The sequence below is a fragment of the Gorilla gorilla genome, chromosome 21 (assembly GCF_029281585.2).
Source record: "Gorilla gorilla gorilla isolate KB3781 chromosome 21, NHGRI_mGorGor1-v2.1_pri, whole genome shotgun sequence".
NCBI classification, from domain to species: Eukaryota; Metazoa; Chordata; class Mammalia; order Primates; family Hominidae; genus Gorilla; species Gorilla gorilla.
This window is the reverse complement of record NC_073245.2, coordinates 18,077,978-18,098,764: the sequence shown is the minus strand read 5'-3', so window position 1 is coordinate 18,098,764 and position 20,787 is coordinate 18,077,978. Positions and strand designations below refer to the sequence as shown.

Genomic DNA, 20,787 nt, shown 5'->3' with positions numbered 1-20,787 from the left:
TGGGGAAAATGGCTCCAGAGCATGTCAGATGTCTTCATGGCAGCCCCTCCCATCATAGGCCCAGAGGCCTAGGAGGAAAAAATGGTTTTGTGGGCTGGAACCAGGGTCCCTGTGCTGTGTGTAGCCTAGGGACTTGGTGTCCTACATCCCTGCCACTCCAGCTGTGTCTGAAAGGGGCCAATATCGAACATGGGCCATGGCTTCAGAAAGTGCAAGCACCAAGCCTTGACAGCTTCCACATGGTGTTGAGCCTGTGGGTGCACAGAAGTCAAGAATTGAGGTTTGGGAACCTCTGCCTAGATTTCAGAGGATGTATGGAAACACCTGGATGTCCAGGCAGAAGCTTGCTGCTGGGGTGGCGCTCTCATGGAGAGTCTCGGCTAGGGCAGTGCAGAAGGGAAATGTGGGGTTGGAGCCCCCAGTCCCAACTGGGGCACTGCCTAGTGGAGCTGTGAGAAGAAGGCCACCATCCTCCAGACTCTAGAATGGTAGATCCACCTACAACTTGCACCATGCCACTGGAAAAGCCACAGACACTCAATGCCAGCCCATGAAAGCAGCCAGGAAGGGGGCTGTACCCTGCAAAGCCACAGGGGTGGAGTTGCCCAAGGCCATGGGAGCCCATCTCTTGCATCAGCGTGACCTGGATGTGAGACATGGAGTCAAAGGAGATCATTTTGGAGCTTTAAGATTTGACTACCCCGCTAGATTTTGGACTTGCATGAGGCCTGTAGCCCCTTTGTTTTGGCCAATTTCTCCCATTTGGAATGGCTCTATTTACCCAATGCCTATACCTCCATTGTATCTAGAAAGTAAGTAACTTTCGATCTTACAGGCGCATAGGCAGAAGGGAATTGTTTTATCTCAGATTAGACTTGGGACTGTGGACTTTTGAGTTAATGCTGAAATGAGTTAAGACTTTGGGGGACTGTTGGAAAGGCGTGATTTGTTTTGAAATATTAGGACATGAGATTTGGGAGGCTCCAGGGGCAGAATGATATGGTTTGGTTGTGTCCCTACCCAAATCTCATCTTGATTTCCCATATGTTGTGGGTGAGACCTCTTTCTTTTGTAAACTGCCCAGTCTCAGGTATGTCTTATCAGCAGCATGAAAATGGACTAATACAATAATGTCTCCATCAGTACCATCAACAATCTTGAGTTGGCAAGAAAATGAACTACAGAACAACCAAAAATGCCTACTCTACCTACAACATTTGTAATTCAAACAAAAGAGCATGGCATTATATCAATACCAAGTACCCGGGGATTCTATTTGTAACAAAGTCAAAGGAATTTTCTCCGTAACAGGAAGTAAAATTATGAACAATATGCAGAATGCATTTCCTTCACATATTCTGCCAATCCAATGTCTCGAACCATTTTTTGGCATCAAAAAGTACAAATATTCCATTATAATAGCTTCATAGCATGGAAAGTATCCAATTTAATTTCTCCTAAAGTAGTGGGAAGAGCTAAATATATGCAACTTATGAAACCAAGGAATAATTTTGTAATTAAATTATATTAGGAGTAATGAATTTTCGTGGTATTACATGTTTCTAAACTCTGGTTACAATGTATTAAAACAAGCATTGCTGTTGTTATGCCCATAATGAAGTGTGGTGATGGTGACATAAAAATTATACTAATGCATTTCTACTCTAAAAATGATTCCAAAGAAGCTGCAATGAAACCATCTCAAAATGACTAGCCTAATTTTAAAATATACTTTAAAAGGCTACACTTCAATTAGAAATTCTACCAAAAAATCATGCATCACATCCTCTAAGAAGAACTTGTAAATGATTCCATTCTAATAACATTTATTTGTATGTTGTGTCTACATAAGCTAAGGCATCACGACATGTCTATTCTACGCTAGCCAGAGTTCACTGGTGCAAAATCTTTGAGGAGTCACAGAAGTGAAAAGAAGGTAATGTTAATAAAAATGGAAAAACTTAACCTGGAAGTTGATATGGTGAGGATAGATTTGTTCCTCAGCAATCTGAACCTTGGCTTAGTGGCTAAACTATCCTCAAAAACACTAAAAGTTTAATCTCTAAGGTCTTGGTCAGTAGGGAGGAAAAGGAGTGGCCTGATGCCCATGTAGTTGTCACAATCCTAAAGTGATTATCTTAGGAAAAAGGCACAGGCAACCATGACTGTGTCCAATTTTTCCTGTGAATAATACAATTTTCTCCTATCAAAGTCCTCTAAATCATCTTAAAAGTTGTTCCATACGATGCTTCAAATTTCCAAGGGTCCAAGAAACTTTCACCTATGATGGAGTATTTATTAGCGAATTATCCCCAGAGGGAAAGTCTTTTAAACAATAAATCCTTCTTTTGCCTTCCATGGCTCTGTTCCCACAACATTATGAAATACATAAATAAACATCTTATTTGCCCAAACAGACCTAAGCTTCAATGTTTCAGATCAAAAGACCACAGCAGAGTCTAAATAGAAAACAAGTCAGTGTCAGTGTTGCCTTGAAGAAGAAAAAAGGAATAAAAAGATATACATAAATAAATGGTCACTTGGTTTTCAAAACAGCACATTTTTGTGGTCTCTAATACTTACGGACAATTGTTTGGTCAGAGAGTAATTGTTTATTATGTAGCAATAATAAAAGCCACCACAAAGGATGGAGAGTTTACAAAGTAGCAGGTGTTATGCTAAGTCATTCATTTTACACATTGAATGTTCACAACAACATTAAGAGAGTAATACCCACCTTATAGATAATGAAACCAAGGCTTTGATTTTTAAAGAGATTCACTGAGGGTGACTCATTAAATACACAGCAGAGCCAGACTGTGACAATCCACATCTGTCACAGCTTCAAAGCTGGTTTCCTCAACCAGCTTTGGGCTTCCCAAATTAGGACTGTTTTAGGAAAATCAGACTTGGCTTCAAATAAAAGTGTTCACCTAATATGTTCCAATCTCTCTTAACCAAGGAATCATTTTAAAACCCTTCATTTGGGGGCATCTATATTAAGTTGTTAAGCACTATGCATCTGCATTAAGCAGTTCCTAGATAAGGATTCTAGTAAATGTAGTTTATTTTAGAGGTGGTTTTAGAACACAATCAGGAGTGGAGAAGTGAGACAGGAAGGGAAGGAAGCCCATAAGGGGAACATTTTCAAGCCAGTTGCCACTGTGGGTAATTGGGCTTAATCCCACTAGAGAGTTCTGGGATATAATATAAAGAATGCACCTTTAAGTTATCCCACCCAAGAGGTGAGGAAGCTGTGGTATTTATCCATGGAATCCCATTGGTGAGGGTGAGTGTGAATTGCCAGGAACTTCTGGGCAGCTGCATGGGTAGCAACGTGAGTTCTAGTAGCCAGACAAAGCAAAAGAATGCAGGCACTGGCCAGCCACTGGAGCCCGGCTTATGTTCTCAGGAGTGGTGAGGAAGAGGGTGCGGGTATGGCACTGTGTCTGTTCTAGCTATTAATATCATCAATACTGGTGAAGGAAATTCAAGGAAGGTGAAGGAAAGGACTTAGTCCCCAGATGCTGCTGCTTAGTCAACAATGACTGACACACTGCTCCAGGCCAAGGAACAATCCCAGCCCTCACAAAGCAATCCTCACGTGAATTTTGCTGGGTTTTTTTTTCCAGATAATGTAAGTTATTGTTTCAACTTTTAGAGAAAGCTACCAAGTAAAATAAATAGCACTTATCTTCTAAATTTATAACTACATCATTGCATTTAATCACTCAGTGGACTCTTGAATGACCTATCCCATTTACCATACACAAGAAGGGTCAAAGTTGACAATTTTGGGATACCCTAGAGAAGTATATCCCAAAGAGAAAGCCCCACTGCTAAAAATCATTAATGAAATGTGTGGTACCCAGTAGTTCTTTATGGAAGCCAGACTATTTTTAATAGGAAATCACTAGATTTTCTTGTTGACATTTATGATGCATCATTCAAAATATTTTTGAACTCTGGACTCATGCTGAAAAATGTTACTGTGACTTATGTAAATATTTAACTTTTAAACTTTGCTTTTGAACTCTGTAGAAATTTAAGGTTATCATAAGAGAAGACTATCTATGGTTGCCATTAATGGAAACTGAATCATCACTCTGTACAAACATCCAGAATGGTGTCTCATGCAAATTCACAGGGCAGAACAAGATGGCAGATGGCATGAATGGTAGAACCAATCTTTCTTGCCCTAAGTCTCCAGAAATGACTAAATATGCAGGTATAAATTTAAATCTCTAATATAGGGTCACGGGTAAACAAAAAGAATTACACTTTTTGAACCACAAAGTAAGAAAGGCAGAAAATAAATGAGATAAGAATGAAGTAGGAAATCAGAACCCAGCAGTCCACAGGCATTAAAACATAACAGATCTTTGGGCCATCCAAACCAGGTAGTGAAATGTCAGCTCTACGAGTGATATGAAGAAATTGAAGTTAGAGCTCCACCTTACACCAGTCCTCATAATACATTACATATGGATTAAAAACCTAGATTAATAATGGTGATGAGAAGGAATCAGAAATATCTTAAAGGAAGCAAAAAGTGGAGAGATAGTTGGAATGTAACTACATCAAAATTTAAAGCTTCAAGTCATCTTTTGTTACCCATAAATTAGATGTTAAGAAAGTCAAAGACAAACCACAGACAGGAAGAGTGTAATTGCAACATTTATAACAGCTAAAGGAGTACATCTAGAATACACAGAGAACTGTCCACACTAGGGCAAGAGATATAAATAGGCAATCCATGTAAGGAAAAACTGAAATGATCAATAAATGTATGATAATATACACAGTTTACTAGCAAATCAGGCAATGGCAGATTAAAACAAGGTGATATAACAGTTGCATCAGTTGGGCAAAAATTAAAATATTTCCTATTACTGTTGGTTGGGCTTAAGAAAACAGTTCCACTCATATAAGACAGGTAGGGTTATAAAATAGTACAGCCATTCATTATAGTTTAGGATAGGTATAGCCTTAAATCAGCAATCGCACTTCTGAGCATTTACCTTAGGGAATCCCTGACCCATATTCCCAGAGAGGGCTACACACAGCTGACTATTACTCCATATTATAGGATTCTTTGTAACCCCAAATTAGAGACAAACACCAAGAATCCATCAGTGAGAACTTCTGTATTCTTAAATAAAATGTGGTAATCAATTCTTTAACATACGATAGAGCAATATGAAAGAATGTGATACATACACATGTACTAACATGAAAAATTCCCTAAGATAGACCAATTTAACGGAATGATATAGACACACATGTACTAACTTGAAAAGTTCTCTAAGACACACTATATGGTAAAAAGGAAATTGTGGAATGGTTAATATGATGTGACAGTATAAAAATGGACATAAGCAAAACAAAATCAAATATTTCCATAGTTACACATGCACAAATTTATTTAAAAGAGACCTAGAAAGAAACCATGAAGCTATTACTATTAGTTGACTCTGAATAGAGAACTAGGATTGGAGTCAATGGGAGAGTGAGGTTTAAAGATAGTTACATTGCTTTACTATTTTACAGATAAAAAGATATTTGTATATTATCCACAATATTAAAAATAAATAAAATTTGTAACAGAAAAGAAAGTAATGGGAGTTCTTCATGTAAAACGTGTGTTCTTCCTCCCATTCCTTTTCAAATTTAATGATGTGTTCCTTTTCCCTTCCCCCAAGCTCCAGTTTTATGAAGACAAGGAAGGGTTTACTGAACTATATTGAACTTCTTGGATCTGAACTAGTGGTGACTAGTTTTATTTTTACACCAACCTTGGCACAGAAGCAGGGCATCAAGTTGCAAGGCAAAGGTCTAATTTTTTTCATATTCTAGCAGGATAGGTTTTGGTTAGCTCTTTAACATTGACACTTTTTTCTTCTTTAGCCTTTCTTTCAAAACTGGTGGAGCAGATTCTTATAGTTCACGTGGTTTTCACAGCTAACACTTCCTGTGTTGGTTTCTAGTGTTCACATGGCACGGATCCAAAGAAAAGTTACAGCCTAATGTAGGCCACCTCTCAAGTACTCAGGCTGTGCAGGACTCCCTTCTCACCCATGACTTACAGATAAATTCATCCTCTTCACATCACCTACACTTACACAAGAAAAACCACTCGGCTTAAAATAGTAATATTCAGAAACTCATTTTTGCTCATTTTATTCAATAAGATTCACAGAGCCAACAATACAGTGAAAAGAATTATTCAAATAAGTCCAGAGCTGGTACAAAGCATGAACATTTATCCCTAAAAATGATATTCATATTTATCTGCTTCCACCAACTCCAAACATCATGTCAGTGTTTCACTAAAGCACATTTCTGTTACCTAAAAATGACTCGTTAGCTTTAGTTTTTAATTCCTAAATTCATCATCTGTGCTGTCTTCTTTGTCACCTATCATTTCTATGGTGACAAATCAAACGAGGGGTTTTGGAAGGTAGCATGCCATTGTCTACAGAGGGGAAAGCCAGTGGCTTGAAATAAGTGGCTCTGATACAAGATCTGATGTAGCCATGACAAGAGAAGGACATGCATAGAACGTCATAAAATGTGGCCATTTACCTCCAATGCTATAAAAAAGAAAAATAAAAAACACTTGTAAAATCCCCTCTGCTAGGGATTTCTGCTCACCTCTGAGCAGACTAGGCCTCAGATGATTGCTAATCCAAGTGCTTTGGTATAAGCTTCGTGGACCAAAGAGGGAATATATTGGAAGAAGCTCAAAGGAAGAAGAGAGGCATATTACAATAAATACCAATGCAAGCTTCCCAACCAATGGAAAACACAGTGTATAAAATCAAGGGATAAACTTAAAGGTATCACATTTTTTTTTGTTTGTTTTCTGAGAGATTATCTCTATGGTACATGTGGCAGATTCCTAAAACTAATTGCCAGATAAAAAATATTTCTTAAAAAGTGGCCCTCTAAGTAGCATCATGAATGTACCATTCATTCATGTACCTTCAAATGATCTTATGCAAAAATACCCACTAAAAGCTTGGCGTGCCATCTTTTATTTGCATGCACCATTTCTTCTAGCACACATTTACTCTAATTCATCACTTAGAGTCGTACATCTCCTAAAAGTGGATGAATCACTCTTACTGGTTCCAGGGCTGGGCTTCAAGCCAGAAAGAAAATGACAAACTTGAAAGCATGGTAAGTTTAATTTTTTTTTCTTAAATCCTCTCATCTTTTGGATTTTAAGATATATGATCACTAAGAAATAAGCCTCCAAATTCTGATAAATGACTGAGAGATGACTTTGGCATTTAGAAAGCGAAAAGTAAAATTTACTATTTCTATCTCTTGGCTAGAACTGTAAGAGTAATATCCATGAAAAGAAAAGCAATAACGTGATAAAAGGAATTGCTACCACATTATCTGTTTCGCTTGGTCATAAACAGCATTACAACCAAGATTTAAAAGTTTGTGTAAAAAATGAAAACAAATTTTCCTACATTTGAAAATAAGCATGGGTCAAAATACTGGGTTCACGATAGAGATGCAACAAAGAGCCTTTGGTCCTAAACCCTTTTTCTTTATTAAGGAAATAAATATTGATGATTGGTCTAGAGGGGAGCTTAACTGAGTTGCCATGAATTATTTAAAAATCCCAGAATATCTTCTGTTGCTTTTATAGAAGCTTGATCTACACGTTGAAAAATCAAACTGACAGTTTGGTCTCTTATACCAATACCCAACCTTTAGAAATGCTCTAGGCATTATAAGTACATCGTTCATGAATATAGTTTCAACAGTTCTAAAAATATCCTTTAGGAGAAGAAAAAAACACCCAAAAAACAAAACCTCTTGCAAGCCATTGTTTTACACATAACAGCAGGAAACCAAACAGAATGTCTAAGCCAAAGCGATTAACACACCCAATAATAAATGTGAGCGTTAAGTAGGAAATCTTACTCATACAATTTTTGACATTAGCATAGGGTCTGTGGTTTACCTCCACTTCTACAGCCACACATGGTTCCAGGGCACACTGATTTAGAGTCTAACTCCAGGACAACAAGACTGAAATTCACCTTTTGAATGATGTGTAAACAGGCTCATTCAGGAGTGGCCCTGGGACCAGACACAGGTATAATTGAGCTTGCCTCAGAGACAGAAGGCAAAGCTGACAGGCAACTCCAGGAACTTTGGATATAAGAAACTAATGTAGAGTTTTGAAAGAGCTAACAATTTGTTTCTCCTTCATCAGTAACTGTGGAGGTTCCAGCTATTTTAATGGTATACTATTACTATTCTATTGTTTTCAGTATGTATTTAGCATTCTCAGTAAACCCTATCCCATTTCTCCATATATCAAAACTTAGAGAACAAAAACATTCTATATTCTGTGGCCTCTGAGGTTCAAGTGTAGGACTGTGGCAACGATGCTTGAAATAATAACCACTTTCCGTGAGTGTTCTCATCTAACTGCCCATTAAACTCCAAATAAAACTTATGATCAGCAGATATTCTACTTTTTAATAATTCAGTACAGAATCATCAATTGGTTTCATAACAAATGAGATAATAAATTCATGCTATTGTGGGCAGAAAGCTGATTTAGTAAGAAATTCCTGACAACTGAAGGAATAGGCTAAAGGAATTTTATTCTTGGTTTTCTGACATGAACAAATTATCAAGGCCAAATTCCTGCTGATTCTGAGACAGTCCTTAATGAACAGCACAGGGGAAAAGAGAGAGAAAGAAAAGCCAAGGGGTATGGCTATTGGGTCAAAAGTTATTTTCTCATCATTTTTCTTCATCCTTTATGGGTGGGGACTTAAATCAGTAACGCTGACTAATTATGTGCTACACCAAATGTAATTCAAATTTCCCTGTTCTTATCCTAACACATCATATAAACAGAACCAAAAATACCAATTGCTCTAGAATTTAGCAAATCTAATATCTCAAACTAGTGACTTTGAAAAGTCCTAAGTCCTAAGAATAACTTAGATATTCTTTAAAAGTAGAACCTTTAAATAAACTGCAAAAGATCTGTGAAATGGATGTTCTTCTATAGATAAGATACATAAATACTTTTCAAAGTAGTAAACGACTGAAAAATGTAAGAAAGGCATACCTCATTTCTTACCTTGTTTTGATCTGTCCAGTAAAAGAAAAATCCCTGAGGGTCAGTCCTCAAAATAATTGGAGTAACAATAGTTGAGTCCTAGAAATGTAAGAAGAAACATGAATATCAACATATATCACTGTAGAAAAATCTATCCAGGAGTTATTTAAGAAGTAATAATTGTAGAGATTCTCCAAAGTAGTCAATTATTAAGAAAAATTTCAAAAGAAATTAGACATGGCATTTTTAACTTCATGGAGTTATCCATTATGTAACTGAGGTTCTTTGCTAATAATCAGAAGACATACATAACTTGTAAAGGAAAAAGCATTATGATTTATTGATTAAGGTATGTTTTCTATTAAAAATCTATATTTAGCTTTTCAAGTAATTTTAACACTAAACATCATTACTTATTTTTATGATTAATATTAACTAAAGTCCATGCTTAAGAATAGTATTTTAAATTACATTTGTTCCATAAAATGATTTTTAATTGTAATAGAGTAAAACATAGTATTTGAGCATCACTGTTTCCAAGGTAACAGTAAATAAGGCCATCTTCTACATATTCAGAAAGATATATACAAACTTGTTGCAAATTTCAATTTTACATGCTAAAATAAAACATCATAGGTATATAGTCTTCTGAGTTTAAAGCATGCATAGTATAAAGCAAAACTTGGATACATTGTAATTATAATATTAAACATTTCTAAAATATGTGTTCTTTTAGCAATTTTCAGAAAGACATACCATCTGCACAAGAAAATACATGTCACTGGATATGGATTTTTATACTGAAACACTCAGGCCTTTGCAGGAATTGCATTTTTTAGAGAGACATAAATTGCCAGTTTTTTCAATTTTTTCATACACATAACCATAGTGTGTCGTATCATCTAGCTTATTAAAAGAACTTGTAATGAAAATTAGAACTTGCAGAGATAATTTTGGCATTTGGGACTTTTTTCTTCCTAATGGGCAGAGCAATATGAATGATTTTAATCTACATATTAAGTTTTATTGTAAGAGCCTGGTTCTGGAAAATGTTCTCTGGGTTCAAATTCCTGCCTGTCCCATCTCAGTGCATAGCTTTACACAACTGAAAAAAGAAGGGGATAATCATAATACCTAACTCAGAAGGTTGCTGTGAGAATTAGCTAGGATAATTTGGGGTAAAGCATCTGGGCATGTTTGCCACATAAAAATGTTCATTATTATTATAGTGGATTATAATTAAAAACAGATGTATCAAAATACTAAATGTAAGTTTATCAGGATATTCTGTGTTACTGTAGTAAAATATACAGAACATAACATTTACTCTTTTCTAATATGCCTTTCAGTGGTATTACATGCATTCACCTTGCTGTGCTGCCATCAGCACCATCCATCTTCAGAACTTTAAATCTTCCCAAATTGAAATGCCACATGCATTAAACACTAACTCCTCATTCCCTCTTGCCCCTATAACCTGGCAACCACCAGTCTTACTTTCTGTATCCATGAATTTGACTACTCCAGGTAATTAAATAATTTGAGTATTCTAAGTAGTTATATAAGTAAAATTGTATAATATTTGTCCTTTTGTGTTTGGCTTATTTTATTTGGCATAAAGTCCTAAAACTTCATTCATGGAGCATGTGTCATATCTCCTTCCTGTTTAAAGCTAAATAATATTCCATTTATGTATATGCCATGTCTTGTTTATCCATTCATCCACTGATGAATATCTAGGTTGTTTCCACCTTCTGGCTATTGTGAATAATGCTGTTATGAACATAGGGGCACAAATATCTATCTGAGTCCTTGGTTTCAGTATATACCCAGAAGTGGAATTACTGGATCATATGATAGTACTATGTTTAATTTTTTGAGGAACTGCCATTCTGTTTTATGCTGATATTCCATATATACATCCTTAACATGCAGTTTGAAAAATATCTTTTACAAGGACTGTGCTGTTGCAAGGAACTTCAGCTAGAATTTTAAAATTTCCCAATTACTTCTAAATGTCAAAAAAAGACATTTGGAAATAAACTTGATATTATAATGAAAGACTAATTTTTAAAATAGTTTAGGCTTCTTTCATGAGATTGCATGCATAACAGCTCACACCAATGTTTCCAATAAATCATAGCAACATTTTCAGTCCTGTTTTGTTACTTCTAGAAGTTGCCAAAATAAAAGTTTTGACAGGCTGCACACAGCACACATTCCCACTTCTAGAGGACTTTAGAATAAACTGTAGGTGTAAGTTATCTTTTTCAGGTCAGTTTCTTTTCTTATCAGAGCATCTGACAAAATTCTAATCAAAATCTTGGTGGCGATTCCCTGCAAGGATCCCATACAATCAAATATTTAAGTGAGCAGAATAAAACTTCTCAGGGAGGCTGAGGCAGGAGAATGGCATGAACCCGGGAGGCAGAGCTTGCAGTGAGCTGAGATCGCACCACTGCACTCCAGCCTGGGTGACAGAGCGAGACTTCGTCTCAAAAAAAAAAAAAAAAAAAAAAACTTTTCAAAATTTATATTTAGGAACACTGTTCTATGCTGCCTAGTTTGTTTCAGATACTTCCATTTCTAGCTTATTCCTTCCCCTCCTTCAAAATTAACCCTTCTTTGTTCAATGTTTTCTTGACCCCACTCTTCCGGCCACAGTTCCTCTGTTAAGTGATCATTTATCTCGGCTCCCTGCCCGCTTCCTTCATAATCACCTCTAACATTCCAAGATCAGCTGGAACTTGGCATTCTTGCCATGCAAAGTAGGATCTGACCCAGAAATATATGAATGTCTATTTTCAATTCCACCTGCTTGTTTTCCCACCTCCCACATAGCTGCTAGTATCTATATTCTCCCCATACCAAAGTAGCCACTCAACCCAGATCCCAAATATTCTTAATTGTCAGAACATATGCCCAGGTTTGAAACTTGAAATAGATGACCATCCTTCATTGACAAAGGAGCTGCAGATGGGTTGCGACTCTTGGGACCTTTGACTGTAGACTGATGAAGACAGCTCTCAGATGGTCTATATTTTAATCCTTTACCTCTCCATCAACATCTATAACATGTGTATATTTCATAAGATTGTGGTTTTTAAACTTGCATATGCATCAAGTTCACTGAGAGATCTTGTAAAAACACAGATTGCTGGGCTCTTTCTCCAGAGTCCCTCATTTAGTAGCTCTGGGACGGAGTCTGAAAATCTGGACTTCTAAGAAGCTCATGGTGATGCTGATGCTGTTGGTCCAGGGGCCACACTTAGAAAACCATGGATGTAGGCCTACAATAGGTGAGGCTTTGGGTCAGGAATAGGATGATGTTTACCTCCAAGAACACCTGTGACCTTAGAATGCAGGCAAACCATATCTTGTGAGTATATTGCTTCCAAGAATTCAACTCTAATTTACTTAAAGTTATAAGATATTTTTTCTGATAAATGTTTGTCTGTAAAAAAGAAAACCAATAAACATACTTGTCTTAAGTTAGTAATAGCAGATAATGTTCAGTAAATTTCTACTTGCTGCTCTTTATTTGATAGAATACGTTTTACTGTCATTCCTATATCATCAATAGTGAAGATTAATTTAGTAATTAGGAAGATGTTATTTAGTAATTTACATGAATCTCTAAAGAGTCTTTAAGCCAAATCAAAACAATCAAGAGGCAAAGCAAAAGACCTTAACAAAGCCTCGAAATCCTGAAGAATGAGAAACAATTCAGCAAGAAAAAAAAGAGTCACTGGAATCAACATGAACATTACAATGATTTGCTCATCAACGCACTGATGTAAGTCAATAATAAATACTAAAGAAACTGAGACGAAATGACAAAGGCACTACTAATCCAAACTCACTTCTAATACTAGTATACCTTTTTATAAAAATCCCTGACTGAATAGTAACTGATACATCCTCAACATTTGTTCTGAGCCAATCACTGTGGTGAACTTCACGTGGCTTTTCTTCTTTAATACTTACAATAACTTAAGAGGTAGACACTATTATTATTCCCATTTTACAGATACCTAGACCAAGGCTTGGGCTAAGTAACTTCCTCAAGGAAAGCCAGTTAAGCTGGTATGGGAAGCACTGGAAATTAAACCTTCAAGTACGCGCTCTATAACAGTGCTTCTCAACTTTTTCCATTATTGCCCTGCAAGGGAGGCTTTTTAGGTTTTTATTTTTCTAATCATCCCCCATGACATTTCAATATTGCAGATAGGCTGAATATCTGTTTATATGCTGTATGTATAACTGTGCTTTATACAAAAAAAAAAAAACAGTAAGAAGATTTTTTTGTTCCCCAAAACCACTTTTCGTTTCCTTGGAAGCGACATGGCCCCTGTTGAGAATGGATGCCCTATACTGGTGCTGTCCAATACAGGAGCTGCTGTGGCTCCCCTGTGACTACTGAGCACTTGAAATGCGACTGCTGAGACTAAGATGTGCTGCAAGATTTCAAAGACTAAGAATGGAAACAGGAATAGAAAATAGCTCACTAATGATTTCTGACATTGATTACATGTCAAAATGGCTACACTGGATTAAATTAAATATAGTATTCATATTAATTCCATCTGTTTCTTTTTTACTTGTTTTAATGAGGCTACTAGAACATTTACAAGTGTCCTACGTGGCTCACGTTATATTTCTGTTAGGCAGGGCAACTCCAAACCTTCACAGGGACACTCTTTAACAGGGAGATTTCTCACAAAGCAATCTCAGTGCTCTTGTCACACAATTCCAGCAAGGCAGTTTATGGTTTTATCCACATATGCAGCTACCATTTAATTTTTAACATTTAAATAGTACAAAATAAATCTGACTTCTTCTCTAAGTGTCAGTTCTTCAATATCTAACTAGAGCTGTCATGTTGCTACCCTCTGAGCTACGCTTTACCAGGCTGAGGTATGTCACCAGGTTTATCGTGGCCTCCTCCCCAACAACTCACATGTTGAAGTCCTAACCCCCAGTACCTCAAAGTGTGATCTTATTTAGAGATAGGGTCTTTACAGATATGATTAAGTTAAAAGGAGGCCTTAGAGTGGGCCCTAATCCAGTATGACTGGTGTCCTTATAAGAAAAGGACATCTGGACACAGGCATGTACAGAAGGAAAATGATGTGAAGATGCAGGGAGAAGCAGGCCATCTACCAGCCAAGATGAGAGGCCTGGCACACATCCTTCCCTCACGGCCCTCAGCAGGAAGCAACCCTGCTGACACCTTTATCTCCCACTTCCTCCCAAACTGTGAGAAAATAAATTTCTGTTGTGTAATCCACCCAGGATATGGTCCTTTGCTACGGAAGTCTTAGTAAACTACTACAAAGCATAACCCTAAACCTCAAGGCTCATGTCAAGGGCCAGTCCACAGACCCATGGCACATTCCTCAGCACCACTGTCAGAAAGTCTCCTGGCCAAGGTTGACCACAATTCTCACTCCACAGCGATTCTCATGTTTTTATGGTATTACAAGAGAACACACATGAATAGAGGCATGCACGTCTAAACTAATCAATACCACAGAGTCAACAGGAAAAGTAACAAGTGATGTTCCACAGGGATTGCCCAAGACTTGCATCAGGAAGCAGCAGGGCCAAATACAGCAAATAGAGACACTGGGGGGAAAACAGCTATGCAACGGACAAAGAGTTCTAAGGGTCACAGAAAATCAGATGTGATGCCTGTCAAACTAAACATGAGCAATACAGCCCTGAATATGAAATGAAAACATTATAAATGTAGTCTTGGATGCCAGGTGAGGAATTAAGATCATTTAAGTAAAACATCCATGTGTATCAGCATTGATGAGACCTTTCCTCCAGGAGTGTCTCTACTCTGAAATTTCCCAAAATAAAGAAAAGCAGAAGAGATGAAGAAGGTCCAGAGTAGAGGATGCAAAACAGTGGAGAGAAGCAATGTGAAGATACTGGCTTCCTACAGAACAAGCAGAAAAATCCCTTTTAACACAATGTAGGGAAATGTTGGAAGAATTGTTCTTCAAGTGTCATGCAAGATCCTTCAGATAATCCACGAGAGAACCAAATTAAAGCCCAGATCCCAAATCAACCGAGGTGCTCCTGGCTTAGTGGGGGCATCAGATGAGAAAAACCAATAATTTCAGTAACATATAGCTCTGGTGGGTATGCAGTGGCACCTCAATGTGTTTTTTTAATTTGCATTTCTCCAATGGCTAATGATGTTAAACATCTTTTCATGTACTTATTGGCCTTTGGGGTTGCAAGGAGGGCAGTGAACTGGCCGGATACTTTTAAAAGCATAGTATATCACTGATCCTTTTCATCAGTGTTTCTCAACTGGGAGCAATTTTGCACCCCAGGGGACTTTTGGCAATGTCTGGAGACAATTTTGGTTGTCACTACTGGGAGGCTTTGCAACTGACACCCAGTATCTAGAGCGAGGGATGCTGCTAAATATCGTATAATACACAGGCCAGACTCCACAACAAAAAACTACTGGGACCAAATGTCAATGGTGCCAGGGTTGAAAACATGGTTTTAATGGTTTCTGGTTGACTTTATGTGTCTAAAATCCTGCAAGGACCTACGCAGTATATATGCAGGTCCTTGCCATCCAACCACATTATCTGAGCCACACTCTCCTGTGCTAATTCTGCTTCTCTCCTTCAAAATCTTGTGTTCCTTGGCTCTTCGGAATACCCACACCTGCTGTTCCCTCCACCTGACACATTCTTCTACTCATGCTGGCCTAAATCCCACTTGTCATAAATAGAATTTTCCAGGGAAACCTTCCATGCTTCCTATACTCACTTGTACTTCTTTTCCTTCATAGCAGTTATAATGAAAATAATTGTACCTCTATTTACTTAGCATGTCTCCCCAATAAGGGCAGGCATGAAATCATTAATCATCATCAATCCACAACACTAGCACAATGCTTAAAAGAGACATCAGTACATTTTTAAAGTTTGACTGGTGAATGAATGGATGAAGGGGTGGAAGGTACTGCAGCAAATAAAAACAAGGAAGATTCTGAAAAACATCAGTTGGGGTTGCTGGGAGCCATGTTGCCCACAGCCATGATAAAGAAATTTCAAAGTAGTGGTGAGGGCAGAAAAAGACTTTGGAGGGCTGAGAAGAAGCGGGTATGAGGTGAGGACAGGGAGACAGTGACTCTAAGTTACACTTGCATAGTAGAGGGAAGAGGATGAAGAAGAAGATGGTAACTAAAGGAGGAAAAGGGACTGGGGAACATTGTGTTGGTTTTGAGGTTGGGATTTTTACTAGTAAAGGCATATTGCTATGTTCTTAGGAAAGCTTCAACTGAGGGGAAACTCATATAGACACTGTTAAAAGAAAGGGGAGTGGTGTCAGATAATAATGAAGTCAGGATTCAGAGATACCAGGAAGGTCGAGCTCCAAAATATAAATGCAGAAGGTGAGGTATTTCTCAGGGGCAGGAGGGCAGCTGGAATAATGGAGGTGGCCCAAGTACATGAAACGAGGAGTGGAGAAAGGAGGAAATTAAAAGCATCGTTCCAGGGACTTCCATTGCCTCTGTACACAAAGAATAGTGTAGGTGGAAGTTCATTATAAATCAGATTTAGAACTATGTCTTGTTACTTTTCTCACTTTAGCAATAAAGCACAAGTATTCTTTTTTCTCTTTCTGAATCATTATCGTGATAGGATGTTTTCACAACCATGCATCTTTCGTTCTGTCACTCCCAACAACACTTCTGAATTTCTTTAAGGGCTTTTCATTGCAATATTTGGGTGTATGGATGAGCATATTTTTCAGAAAATAGGAACTAATGGTAAAATTTAGAATATGAGAAATAAATACATTAAGCATCATCATCTTCAACCAATATTGAATTGCAGTGTAGTATACACTCAATCTTAAGACATATTTGGACCTTAAATGAAATCAGCACTGTAACAGCAGTGAGCTCTGCATTGCCAATAAATAGTTTCCTTCTCAAACACACATGGAGAAATCCCATTTAAGAAGGCCACAGAGTCCCTTAGGACCCTAGGAGATTTCAGATGGAATGGAAGGACAAGAAGCAAGGTGTTCCAACCAATGTAACACAACACCTCAAAGGTCACGAAGGTCTCATAGGAGCATGACTGCCCTCCAGGTCTGCCTCAAGGCTGCACACTCCCCTGTGTGAACCCACTGTGAACCAGACAAACACCAGACAGTTCCTTCATTCCACAAATATCCCCTGAGCATCAGCACCTCCCAGTGCCAGGCCTATGCTCTCCCCTAGGGAAAAAAATAATAATGATAATTATAAAGCTATAGCCCTCCAGAAATCCTGCTCTAGTTGTAATATAAACAAGGCATATCCACCTCCCTGCACAAGTAATATAGATCTGGCCTCTCAGTTGACACTGCCTTGCATTCTGCATCGTGCTTGAGAGCAGGCAACTCACCCTCTACACTTCCTTCATGTCTACCATATTCTTATTCTTCCATGGTCCATGATTTCTGTGAGAGGCCATGGGACAAGCCTAAATAAGAATCAGCAAAAGACAACATTTACACGTATGTCGAGAAGAAGAAAAGGTGGAGTAACAGATATAAAGAGTCTTGCTGAATGCAGAAATGTCACTTACTCAACAATGAAAAAAAGACCTTTAACACCATACCTGAATACCTGTCTTTCCACGTGCATGTTTCCACACTGACTGACTGATGTAGAATATCTTTAAAGACTATAGACCATACATTGCCCCCTCCTTTTTTTTTTTTTTTTCGGATTCTCACTCTGTCGCCCAGGCTGGAATGCAGTGGTGCGATCTTGGCTCACTGCAACCTCTGCCTGCCTCCTGGGTTTAAGTGATTCTTCTGCCTCAGCCTCCCGAGTGGTCGGGATTACAGGTGTGCGCCACCACACCCAACTAATTTTTGTATTCTAGTAGAGACGGGGTTTCATCATATTGGCCAGGCTGGTCTTGAACTCTTGACCTCAAGTGATCTACCTGCCTTGGCTTCCCAATATGCTGGGATTACAGGCGTGAGCCACTGCGGCTGGCCTGCCCTTTTTGTCTCAAAGCAGCGATGAGGTTTTCCAATGCTCACACATCTTGCACAGTGTAGACAAAAACGGACTGTACATACACCATGAAAAAGAGCTATTTTGAAGACAATAGCTCAAAAACTGAGTTTGCAGGGATCTAAGCTTCATATGTATGAATCCTAAAAATAACAGAGATTCTTTGGAAAAGTCTATCAATCTCTTTAAACTTGTATTCATTTAGACTCTATTAAAAGCTTTTTGTTGGCCACGTTCGGTGGCTCACATCTATAATCCCAGCGCTTTGGGAGGCTGAGGCGGTTGGATCACGAGGTCAGGAGTTTGAGACCAGGCCGATCAACATGGAGAAACCCTACCTCTACTAAAACTACAAAATTAGCTGGGTGTGGTGGCACAAGCCTGTAATCTAGCTACTCAGGAGGCTGAGGCAGGAGAATCGCTTGAACTGGGGAGGCACAGGTTGCGGTGAGCCGAGATTGCACCATTGCACTCCAGCCTGGGCAAAAAGCAAAACTCCATCTAAAAAAAAATAAAAAAATAAAAAGTCTTTTTTGTTGTTGTTGTTACTAAAAGGACCCTGTTTGGGGACATCATGGTAGACTGGAAAGGACACTGAATTTGGCCAGAAGATGTAGTTTTAAATTCCTATTCCAGATCTACTTAGTTATGTGCCCTTCGACAAATCACAACCACTAGCCTCGATTTACTTCTATGTGAAATGCAAAAGACGAACCCCTTGCTCTTTTCCTACCACCCGAGGTGGTCTTGATGACTGAACAGGGGTAAGCAGGGCTGCTATATAAGCATGAATGCCTGCTATTAGGACTTAGTCTGGATATTGAATTCCAGAGGAAATATTACAGTAAAACTTCATTTTACTCAACTGTAGTACTGAAGGAGAAAACTATGTAGGATACTTAGATGATTATTATATTTAGGACTGAAAGCTGTGAAATCCTAGAACCACAAAAGGCCATATCAGCCAGGATTTGGTGCGAGAAACAGAAATTTCTCTTGAATTTTGAAGATAAAGGGACTTAATATAAATTAAGCACTTGACAGAAAAACTGGAAGGGTTGGAGGAGCAGGCTTTAGGTTGGCTCTCCATGAATGATCCCAGAACATAGCAGCACAGAGAGCTATTGTATCTACCACATTCAGAAAGGTGAGAAATCAAGAAGGAACTCCCGGGGTCCAAACAAAACACCAGCTTTGTTGAAGCCAAAGAAGTGTAAGCTGCCAACAGGGAGTGGCCACTGTCACCACTGCCTCTCAGAGACACTGAAGAACTATTACAGAAAGTCCCACCTCTTTTAGCTTCTCACGTATCTGTAGAAACAACCCAAAGGATGCAGGAAATTGGCCCCTTTAATGTTTCTGCCCTCCATATCTCATATGCATGAATTTATTTGGTGGAAATATTAATTTTCAAGAAGAATGTTCGTCAAAAAGGAGTCTGGTAAATGTAGCTTTAGAAGTCCAGACTTTGTATTACAAGAAGTCCTACTAAGAGGATGTAGGAATCGATGCTATGTGAGATTCAACCATATCCAACACAGCACACCTGGGGAGGATCATAATTGGCATCTTTAACATTTTTTGACCAGATCAATTGCTGATTCGCTCTATGGTTTTCCAGCTTCATGAGCTTATATGGCTTCTTCTATAAAATGGATTAAAATTAAATTAAATTTCCCTTACTCTTAACTATTGCATAGACAACTTCCAAAAAAAAATGTTTTTTTAAATGGCAAAATAATATCTTAATCTTCTAGATATCAATGTTATATATTGATATCCATGTGACTACTTCAGGTAAATGTTTTCTTTACTAACTAATCCACTTTCTGTGATCTTGTACATTAAACGTCAATTCAGTAAAAAGAAACAGAACATTAACCAAATATTGTAAACAAAAAAAGCCCTTGAAGACCAGATGCGGTGGCTCACACCTGTAATCCTAGCACTTTGGGAGGCCAAGGCGGGCAGATTACCCGAGGTCAGGAGTTCCAGACCAGCCTGGCCAATATGGCAAAACCCCCGTCTCTACTAAAAATAAAAATAAAAATAAATTAGCCGGGCATGGTGGCGTGTGCCTGTAATCCCAGATACTCTGGAGGCTGAGGCACGAGAATCGCTTGAACCCGGTGGCAGGGGTTGGCAGTGAGCCGAGATGGTGCCACTGCACTCCAGCCTGTGTGACAGAGCAAGACTCTGTCTCAAAAAAAAAAGAAAAGAAAAGAAAATAACCCTTGAAATAAAAGACAGATGTAGGATGCTTTTATTTCTGTTTTAATATAAATAAAATAATTTTAATATAAATAAAAATAACTTTTTTCCAATTTTATATAATAGTTTGTTACTCAATTTATAATAATTTAGTTTCTTGATAAATGTATAGATTTAGTCAACCTCAATTAATAGGTACATGCAAACCATTTTTGGAATACAAATTTAAATAAAAATTTTGAGAATTAATACATGGTAATGATAATAAAATCAAACATCAGCTCTTAAAGAGATCAGAGGAAAACCAGAGAGACTCTTAAAGAACATAAGCATCCTTTATAATCTATTCCAATTAGTTAGTTCCTTTATATCCTATTTCAGTTAGTTAGTTACAAAAATCAATGGCTTTTTTATGGTC

The 20,787-nt window shown here is 37.9% G+C and overlaps 1 protein-coding gene across 2 annotated transcripts in view; it reads right to left on the bottom strand.

Moving 5' to 3' along the window:
* PLCB1 (phospholipase C beta 1) overlaps positions 1–20,787 on the bottom strand; it is a 745,127-nt gene that overhangs the window by 717,886 nt on the left and 6,454 nt on the right. For both annotated transcript variants that reach the window (XM_019017473.4, XM_019017472.4), the window contains exon 2: positions 9,125–9,202. In XM_019017473.4, the coding sequence (XP_018873018.4) occupies positions 9,125–9,202 (78 nt within the window). The remainder of the gene's footprint in view (positions 1–9,124; positions 9,203–20,787) is intronic.